General features: G+C 45.8%; 1 protein-coding gene across 5 annotated transcripts; it reads right to left on the bottom strand.

Annotated features, from left to right (window-relative positions):
* Positions 1 to 4,127: 4,127 nt before the first annotated feature.
* Positions 4,128 to 8,726, bottom strand: LOC310759500 (uncharacterized protein). Of its 5 annotated transcripts, none has more exons than XM_083606813.1 (5): positions 8,547 to 8,726; positions 7,937 to 8,455; positions 7,364 to 7,496; positions 7,049 to 7,150; positions 5,175 to 5,759 (listed from the first exon to the last, which is right to left on the bottom strand). In XM_083606813.1, the coding sequence occupies exons 2-4, from the start codon at positions 7,992 to 7,994 to the stop codon at positions 7,072 to 7,074; spliced, it is 270 nt and encodes an 89-aa protein (XP_083462939.1). In that variant the 5' UTR covers positions 7,995 to 8,455; positions 8,547 to 8,726; the 3' UTR covers positions 5,175 to 5,759; positions 7,049 to 7,071. The 5 variants fall into 5 exon arrangements, with proteins under 5 accessions (XP_083462936.1, XP_083462939.1, XP_083462937.1 ...); XM_083606814.1 differs by lacking the exon at positions 5,175 to 5,759 and adding an exon at positions 6,347 to 6,876; XM_083606810.1 differs by lacking the exons at positions 5,175 to 5,759; positions 7,049 to 7,150 and adding an exon at positions 4,128 to 4,585.
* Positions 8,727 to 10,186: the final 1,460 nt, after the last annotated feature.

Below are 10,186 nucleotides of genomic sequence, written 5' to 3'. Positions count from 1 at the left end.
CGAAGTGTAATAAGCCTAAACAAAGCAAAACAGGTTGTTTTGGGTTCCATCTACATAGAAAGAAGAATCTTGGATTTTGCATTGTTTGGACTTTTCTTTCTGTTTTTTGGTTGAATGCTTGCACACCTAAAGAACCAAGTGAAATCTTTCCAAATAAGCTTATTCGTCCTCTTTCTCTGCATATTGAAACAAAAAGAACCTGTCTTGCTTTGTTGGGCCTTACTTGACTTCGTTTTCCATTTTGCGCACCCAAAAAAGCGAAACCAAGTTCATAAGCCCAAACAAAGCTCAATCGACCTTAAAAAGGTAAAGGTAAAGGGACCCCCCTGACCATTAGGTCCAGTCGTGACCGACTGGGGTTGCGGCGCTCATCTCGCTTTATTGGCCGAGGGAGCCGGCGTTTGTCTGCAGACAGCTTCCGGGTCATGTGGCCAGCATGACTAAGCTGCTTCTGGCAAAACAGAGCAGCACACGGAAACGCTGTTTACCTTCCCGCTGGGTATTTATCTACTTGCACTTTGACGTGCTTTCGAACTGCTAGGTTGGCAGGAGCAGGGACCAAGCAACGGGAGCTCACCCCGTCGCGGGGATTCGAACCACCGACCTTCTGATCCACAAGTCCTAGGCTCTGTGGTTTAACCCACAGCACCACCCTGTGGGATGTGAAACACAAGAGCAGTCAAGTACAACATTCCTAGAGTGTACATGTTTAGACATGGGAAGGAATGTTTGTCCAGCCAGCAGATAAACTTCCTGTTTCCCTCTGGGCTGGGACAGACTTCCTCTACATGTGACTAGAGGTGGGTGTGGCCTCACCTGTGCGGGTAATGACAAAAGCACAGGACAGGGCAGCCATCTCTCTCTCTTTCACCACATGCATCGGAGGAACAACATCTACTGAGTGAAAGATGCCCTCTTGGCTCCCAGCCAAGAGAGGACAAAGGGACTGTCTTCTTAGGAGATAGACTCCAAATGTATATTACTTCACTAAGCTTAAGTCTGCCTTCTGGGATCTGATTGTGAACAGAATGTGAGTAAACTCTTTTTTATACTTTTGTGAAAGACTGTGTTGTCTCTTCTATTTTATGAGGGAATAAGGGGAAATTACCAGAATAGTTATTATAGAGGCTTAAGCGAGCCTGAGCAAACGCTGCCGTGGCAAACTTAAAATAAAGGGGAATGATTTACTCTGCTGAATTTGGGGAACTTGCTAACACAAGTTGGATAAGGATATAATCAGACAATATATCCTCTCCTGCATCCGTGAACACCCACACACCCGCATCCCTTATTCGACCTTACACCACGTTTTTCCAATTGTCCAGCACCCAACCCCCCCCAAAAAAGAAACAAACAAAAACAACGAAAAGAAGAAATAGCATACTCGTCATCTTTCTCTGCAAGATGACCAAAACAACGGCTTTTGCTTTGTCTGGACATTTCACTTCCTTTTGGATTTTTCGACGGATATGCGTGCACAGCCAAAAAACACGAAACCAATCCAAATAAAGCTTATTCGTATTTTTCTATGCAAAACCAACAAGTTTTCGTTTGTTTGGGATTCTGTTTAAAACCCTCCTTTGTTTCGTTTGGGCTTCTTTCACCGCTTTGTGTTTTTTGGGTGAATATGCATTCACACCTAAAGAACCAGAAACCGTGAAATACACCCGAATAAAGCTTGTTCTTTCTATGCAGATGGAATAAAACATAACCAGTTTGTGATTTTTGGGTGCACAGTGAAAGAACCTGAAACCAAGGGAAAGATACCCAAAGAAAGCTTATTCCTTTTTCAGCTATGCATATGGAAGCAAAAACAACGAGTTTTCCTTTCTTAGGGATTCTTTCACTTTGCTTTGCTGTTTTTGTGTGCAAGGCCAGAGAACCTGAAACCATGTCAAAGCCCAATCAAAGCTTATTCATTATTTTCTTTGCAAGGTGACCAAAAAACAATGGTTTTTGCTTTGTTTGGACTTTTCGTTTTGCGATTTTTGGGTGAATATGCGTACACAATCAGAACCCAAGTTAAAGAAACGTCTTCTTTATATGCATATGGGTGTGCATATTGAAACAAAGTGAACCTGTTTTGCTTTATTTGGCCTTCTTTGTTTTGCCATGTTTGGGTGAATATGCGTGCACACCCAAAAAAACCCGAAACCAAGATAAGCCCAAACAAAACTTATTCGTCTTCTTACAATGCATATGCAACAAAAAACAGCCTCTCTCTCTCTCTCTCTCATTCTCTCTCTTTCCCCCTTCTCTCTCTTCCCTCTCTCTCTCTCCCTTCCGTCTCTCTCTCTGTCTGTCTGTCCTTCCTTGCTCCGTCCTTCCTCCTTTCTCTCTCTTTCCTTCCTCTTTCTCTCTCTTTCCTTCAATCTTTCTCTCCCTATCGCTTTCTCTCTCCCTCCCTTCCTTCCATTTCTCTATCCCCATCCTTCCATCTCTCTTCTCTCTCTTTCCTTCCTTCTCTCTCTTTCTTTCTCTCCTCTTCCTTCTTTCCATCTCTCTCCCTTCCTTCCATCTCTCTCTCCCCTTCCTTCCACCCTCTCTTTCCCTTTCTCCCATTCCTCTTCCTTCTCTCTCTCCTTCCTTCCATCTATTTTTCCTCTCTTTTCCCCTTTCTCTCCCCTTCCTCTTGCTCTCTCCTCTCTTTCTCCCTCCAATTCTCCCTTTCTCTCCCTCTCCCTTTCTTTCCTTTTTCTCTCACCCCTTCCTTCCTTCTTCTGAGCTGTTGAAGGCTTTCTCCATTAGAAGTAGCCCTTGGAATTGGGTGCAGCTGGTGCTGTCAAGGTAGGATCTGTGTCAGATGCTGAATCCGTCTTGCCCCGGTTAGCAACCTGGCTGCCAACTTCTGCACTGGCTTAAATGTCCGAAGCGTCTTCGGAGGCAGCTGAAGCTTCTTCAGAGGCAAGATGCGGACCTTGAGGCTGTCCAGCTGTCACGGCTTTCCCTGTCCGGGGGAGGGGGCAGCTGGGTCTCCAGTCGAAGTGGAGGGAAGGCCACAGAGGCCCCCCGGCCTCAAGCAAGGACCCTGAAGCAAGGGACCCCCCTCCTTCCGACAAAGGGTCAGCCGAGGAAGAGCTGCCCACTGGGGTTGCCTTATGATGGGCAAGAGAGCAAAATCATTCAAGGATGAGGCACAGAGAATTTCCGTTAGACTTCTTTCTAGTTTTGCCAAGCCTGCTCCTGTCCCTCTAATAGGAGATATCATCAGATATCAGAAAGTCAAGCTTTGGCTGGCTATAAATTATTGGGTTGTCTTTATTATGTATTTTGTGTTTTTTTTATTTTGATTATCTGATGCTGTGAACTGCCCTGAGATTTATGGGTAAGAGGTACAATTATTATTATTATTATTATTATTATTATTATTATTATTATTATTTTGTAAACTTCAAAAAAAGAAGCCAGGGCTGTTTGATAATAATCTGCCAAAATAAAGGTTAGCAACCAGAAGCAGCTAGTTTTAATGGTCTTATCGGATCTTCTTCTCCATCTTTTTCAAATATTTCTAATCTTTCAACTCTTTCCAATCCTCAGTGGGAAAAGAAAATGAAAGCTCACCTCACCAGTGTTTCTAGGGGACCCAAGCACCTGGAGGTCACAGCGTTATGCGTAAAAAGGATGTCAGTGGCAAGGAGGCCTGGGACAATGGGCCAGGTGTTTGCATGTGCCCCCCCCCGCAGTTCAACTACGACCTCCACTGGGTTTTCCAGAAGCCATGCAAGATTTTTCAGCCAAGCAGGTCAAGGCAATGTTATTATTACATTGATTAAACTAATTTTATTAAATTTCTATGACACCCCTCATTGGGGGATCATATGCTTGTTTCACCTCTGCACTCTAAGTTATGGGTGGCCTTTCTCTCTTGCCAGCATTGTATATTGAAAACAAAAAATGACCAGTTTGAAATTATTATTATAATTATTATACATTTATTTGTACCCTGCCTTTTTCCCTGATGGGGACCCAAGGCAGTTTACGGATGAAAAGAAGACAAGCTAAAACCTGGGCGGGGGATCTACAATTAAAAAGCAATTAAACACTGATAGAATTAAAACTGTGTGTGTATACATATAAAAATCTTGTAAAACCAAATAATGGCAATAAAAACAGCACAGCAGAAGCCCTTTCATTAAAAGCACATTTTTATTTTATATTGATGTATACTTCGCTAATTGTAGAGTTGGAAGGGACCCCAAGGGTCATGCAGGAATCTTTCACGCAACATGGGACTCAAACCCATGAGTCTTGGTCAAAATTTTAGGCCTTTATAGTGCAATCCTATACACATTCTCTCAGAAGTTCTTTGAAGTTCAGTGAGTTTGATTCCCCGCAGCCTTTCAGCAAAGGCTCCTCAGTGTGTTGGAATTTATTGTTACAATATGAGCTCATCGCAGCTGCAGACAGCCAGTTTGTTGACATCATGTGATATGGCTAGTTGTGGGAAAGAAGCTTCCTGGAAGTTCACAGGCTGGAAAAGTCTTTGTGAAGAGTGTAATATGAGACCTTCCTCTTGCATATGTACAGGAAGTCTCTCTCTCTTGTTTGCTGGATTTTGAAGTGAACGGACATGTTTTCTGTAGTGCTGCAAATAGACTATGTATTTACATAGATTTACAGGGAAGCAGAAGGGAGGGGGTGTGCATTTCCCACGCTGGGAAGTGTCACCTATTGAGACCTAGCCTGGATCCTGCGGGGATTGCAGCCAGGGAGGTCACCGGAGACCAAGCCGGGAGCCTGGGAGAGTTGCCAGCTTCTCCCGAAGAAGGAGGCTTGTTTCCAACATTTATATATATATTTTTATATATATATATATATATAAAATATATATATATACTTTATATATATATATAAAGTATTTTGTACTTCTTTGATTTTACCACCTGAGGGATTGATATAGGCACAAAAGGCCTTATGATCTTCAGATGGACAGTAACTCCGATTTTCAGCGTCTGGGCATGCGCAGAAGCAATTTCCAGAGCCGCAGACACGCACAGATGTGATTTCTGTGGGAGTGATCTGGCCCATGGCCTTGCCAACCCCTGGGTTAGAGTTAGGATTTTGTTAGGGGTAGGGTTCCCTTCTTGCCAGGGAACTCTGGGAACATGGGGCTCAAAGGATGGCCCTGAGATTAAGAGTCTTGTGCTCTGCCCAATGAGCTATATGGATTGATCTAAATAACAAACACTATTTTTTATTATTTAATAATTTACAGTGATGTAAAATAAAAGGCAATACAAATAAATAAATAAATAATCCCTCAACTGCCAAAACAAATGGTCTTGTAGCACTGTAAAAACTAACAGATTTTGGGGAAACTTTTTTAAGAGGGGGCCTTGGTGAGTGCTAAGAGGGTGCCATGGAGTCCACGTGCCACCTTGGGAACCTCAGTCTGGACCCTAATGATGAAGCGAATCACCAGTCCCTACATAATGGGAACACCATATGTAACATTAACCCCACAAGAGAGGTTGGTCTTTGTTCTCGCCTGGGAGCGGAGTGATTGAGAGAGTGAGGAGGTGCAGGCTCCCAGAGTGAGGAGGTGAGAGATGCTCCCAGGTTGTTCTTGTTGCAGTTCAAAGGCCTGGGACGTGCCTCCTTCGCATCCAGCTCCCCAAGGCCACTTTGCATGACACCCACCTCCCAAAGAAGAGAATTACAGAGTCTCATGTGCCTTCCATTTCGGGAGAAACTTCTCAAAGGAATATTTGCTCCCTTACAGGTTAACGGGTGACCTCTCCCTTCTGTTTTAGCTGATTCTGGAAAAACAAAACACCATGGGTAAAATTTTCTGTGCTGGATTGTTGATATTCTCCTGTGTTTTGGCAGGTGAGTTCGTCAGTGTTAAATAAATTTATCCCAGCAACACAAATGAGGGATGTGGTTATTTAGCAAATGCAGGGGAGTTTTCCTATTTGTTCCTATTTTCTATTTGTTCTTTGACTGTGCATTAAATTGTGCAAAGATGTGATTTCTCCAGGCCAATGAGACATGGCCTGGAGAAAGTGGATAGAGGAAAGTTTTTCTCCCTCTCATAACAGTAGAACTCACAGAGCTGGACGCTGGAAGATTCAGGACACATCAAAGAAAGGAAGTACTTCTTTACAAAGCGCACATTATGGAACTTACTGCCACAAGAGGCAGTGGGGGCCACCAACTTGCAACTTCCGCTCAGGATTTTCCCCAGAGTAAGCCCCTTTTCAGCCAGCATACTCTGCACCCTCCTCAAATGCTTTGGCCTGGATGGGAGGTTTCCTGGTGTTAACGGAAAAATCTGAGGGCTCCCTTGGACAAAAACAAAGACACCAACCAGGATAACTTGGAGCAAAACAGCAGCCTGTAGAAGCCAATAAAAGCTTGGCCTTTATTGATCTGTTGCAACAGGGTGCTCCCCTCACTTGCAGGAGAGAGGAAGGACCCAGAAAAATGGTGTGCAAGACCTTATAAAGACTTTTGCCATCCTGTAGATCAAGACCACCCCCAGAAACATACATCACAGAAAGGAGGGGTTGAGGGAGGAGTTGTGGTGGTAACCTGAGTGTCCTGTCTCCTGGCTGGTGCCCCCTTTCCCCCCATGAGTACTTTCCAGGTGACAGACGGGAGTTTGCAGTTTCCTGCCCCCAGAGGGAAGAGCTGATTATTGTCCTTTGTTCCAGTCAGTGCCGAATCCACTCCCATATGCAAGTTCTTTGGGATCTTGATGGTCTTCTGTCTAGGACCATTAGGGTTGGCATAGCAACTGGGCAGGGCTCCTGTGTATGTGCTGGTATGCTGAAGGGATTATGGCTGCCCTGTATCAAACCTTCCCCATTTACTCCTTCCTTCATGGAGTAAAATAAAAGTGGAACAGTGCAAATCCGATGTATGGTTGATTTTCTAGGAATTTATAACAGAAGTGTATAGTGTGTATGTAGTGTGTGAGTGTGAGTGTGTGTGAAGTTTGTACAAGCTGAATGATTGGGGGGGGGTTTCCTGCGACACTGGTAACGCCCTCCCTCCTGGTGGTGCCAATGTTCCCCTGACCTCAAATGCCCCCTTGACCGCTCACCGCAACCCCGTTCATCTCCACCGTCACCACAGTCCTCGGTGTAGGCAGGGGCCACGCAGCCGCTTGGCAGGCACGGCTCGCCTGGGGCGCAGCTCCGGGGACCTGGAAATGTTGGGACGATAAATGGGTTGCCTCCAAGCAATCTATCTGGTTGGCCAGGTTTTGGGGAGGCGGAAAATAAAGCTTTACTTTGGGGGCGACAGTTCCTGAACTACACATTGTCCAGTGCCACACTAATCACCAAGAAGGTCACCTGCGCTCTTGACATGCTCCAGATAAAGAGCGGCCGGGCAGGGTGAGGAGCCCAAGACCCACCTGGAAAGCACTGCGGATTCTTCCGGTGTAGGCCAGCAGGGGGCGCCGGGCGCCTGAGGGTGACGTAGGGCTTCGCCACAGGGGACAATCTGGCTTCCATGGCTCAGCTCCACTGGGAAGCTCCCGTTGAGTCCTGCAGGGGAAGGGCGGAGGGGTGAGGAACCAGGGGTCATCTAGCCTGACCCTTGCAGATGGGAACCATAGATATATAAACAGAGGAGATGGAACCCTGCGAGAATTGCAGAATGACATCTCGTCTCAACTGCTCTCATTTTTATCGGTCAGCTGCCAGGAATCCCAAAGGGGGACGGGAAGCAGGGCATCGGTAAATTTCATGATAAGAATGGTATTTCATTATGCCGGCCCTACCAGGCGGGTCAGTAGTCTGGAAATCAATAAATAATAATTATATGATATCACCACGATATGTCCTGCAGCTTAGAAATGTAATATGTGATATCAATATGGAATTACGACAACTGTGCCTGGTGGCATTTCCTCCACACAGGGAAAAAGGCCAAGTACATGGCTCTGCGCCTGTTGGATTTCTGACCACCAGTGCCCCAAGCTTACCTTTCTCGGCCATACTGTACCAGGTGCGGAGTTCACAGGCTGTGGCCGCGTCACTCATGGTCAGGGAGTGGAGTCAGGTGGCTTGGTTCGCTGCTCCGAGGTGCTCATGTACCAGCCTGGTTGGGGGGCACCAGGTCAAAGGGGTGCTCTAACTGCTTAGCAATGCTTCTCTGCCTTTCAAATGAAACAAGTTTACCCTGGTCAGTGCCCAGCGTGTGGTTGAAGGGGGAGTCGGGGCCGCGCACCCAGCCTCTGCCCCACCCTGGGCGCCACCAGTACCCAGACATGCTGACGTCCTCCCAGCTGCAGGTGGTGCCTTCAAAGTCGCAGGCCAAGGCGACACTCGGCGGTGCCAGCCCATTGGTTCCCAGAGTTCAGGGCATCAAGTGCTGTTCCTCCCATGAGCTACAGTTCCCAGAGTTCCCTAGGAAGAGAAATGGGCTTGGGACGGCAAGGAGTTGTATACTGTGGAATGCAAGGACAGATTGTTTACTGTTCAGATTCCACAACCCTCAACACCTGAGGTGCTCTGATGGTGTTTCCTGCTTGGCAGGGGGTTGGACTCGATGGCCCTTGTGGTCTCTTCCAACTCTATGATTCTATGATTCACCCAGAGCAAACAATAGTTCCCAGGGTGCTTTGGGGGGACATCGTGGGAACTGTAGTTTGTTCCGTTTCCCAAAGAGACCCTCTCAGAGCTATAACTCCCAGAGTTCCCTTGGGAAAGCTTGTGCAGAATATTCTCTCCCCCCATAGGAAACTACAGTTCCTATGCTTTGAGAGATGACGTGATGGGGGTGACTTCCGGTTGAGAGCGACCCCAGCGCAAGCGGGGATTTTTCCGCTTGGGAAATCCCGGGTTTCTCGGAGGATTTGGGGGTGTCACAGGGCGCAGTGACCCCCAGAAGTAGTGTCTGGAGGGTGTTCAGACACTCAGGTTCCCGCGGAGAGCCGAAACGCCGACCACCCGGCCGCCAGGTAACTCCCAAAAGGAGCGAAGAGAGCGGCGGGGAGGGTTAGCGGGCTGAAGGGAAGCCATAGCTACCTCCGAGAAACAAAGCCCCGAGCTTGCAGGGGAAGCGCTTAATTCTCGAAATTTAGAAATTCGGACCTAATTTGTTTAATTGGCAGTGCTATAATTTGTAAGGAAGGTACCGGAAGAAAAATAGGCATTTACGAGACCAGCATTTCTCTGCAATCAGTTCGGACGCATTTACAGAGCAAAGCTGTCAAAAGTGAAAGTAAGTTGCCGCTGGCGGCTATTGTTTCTTTTCCCTTCCTGACTTGCAAAAAACTAACTTTCTAGAAGATACAAAATAATATAAGAAGAACTAAAGTCAGAAGGGGAGACAGAGGACTTTAATTTGGCATAAAAAAGGCCCTCTTTGGAATTGTGATTGGAAGGAAAAGGACAGAGAAACCGTTCGTGGTTTCATTCTAAAAGAACTGCGCAACGGAAGAAGAGTTTCCGACTCCATTTTTTTAGTTCCTTCTTTGTCCTTTCGGTTGATTTACAGCAATATGGAGGACTTTTCCCACTCTTGCTTTAAGGCGCTACTTACCCTTTTATAAATATTTTTCTACGGACTATTGGGATTATAAATTTATTGGCTACCGGTAATTTGGACTATAAAATTAAATTCTGGGCTTTTTTGCGTTTCCTTAATTTGTTTAACTTTCGGAGATTTTTGACCCCTGGTGGACAGAAGGATAACTACAACTTGTTTTTCTCTTCTGAGCTGGAGTTCCTCTGGGTATATTTGCGGAAGTGCTTTTTTGTGAGATTACAATTTGATTATTTGAACATAAAAGGATTAGCCTAATTGGTGGCAGAAGACTTGGAATCTTAAAAGAAGAAATAATTTAGTGACCAAATTTTTCCTCTTTATTTGGAGACACAATTGGAATATAATTGGCTTTCCCCCCCCTTTTTTCCCCTTTTTTTACGACTTTTGATTGGATTAGCCTAATTGGTGGCAAGAAGAGTATTTCTAACGTGGTGGGCTATTCTACTCTCCCCAAATTTAAAGGACTTGAATGGACTGAAAACAAAGTACTGGACTATATATATATAATCATCTGTTAAAAGTGGTTAGATTGGTACGGGAGGTAGGATTCACCTAAGGTTGGGAGAAGTGGTGGTGGGTCATTACGTATTATTGACTTGGTGAGGGGATAAAAGTGTATTGTGGAAATGACCCACCAACAGAAGAAAGGAGGGGAGGGTGGAACACCAGGGGATAGAAGAGG

Source organism: Podarcis filfolensis, assembly GCF_964270895.1.
Source record: "Podarcis filfolensis genome assembly, chromosome: 3".
Classification (NCBI taxonomy): Eukaryota; Metazoa; Chordata; class Lepidosauria; order Squamata; family Lacertidae; genus Podarcis; species Podarcis filfolensis.
The sequence above is the reverse complement of the archived record's forward strand: the minus strand, read 5'-3'. Positions and strand labels throughout refer to the sequence as shown.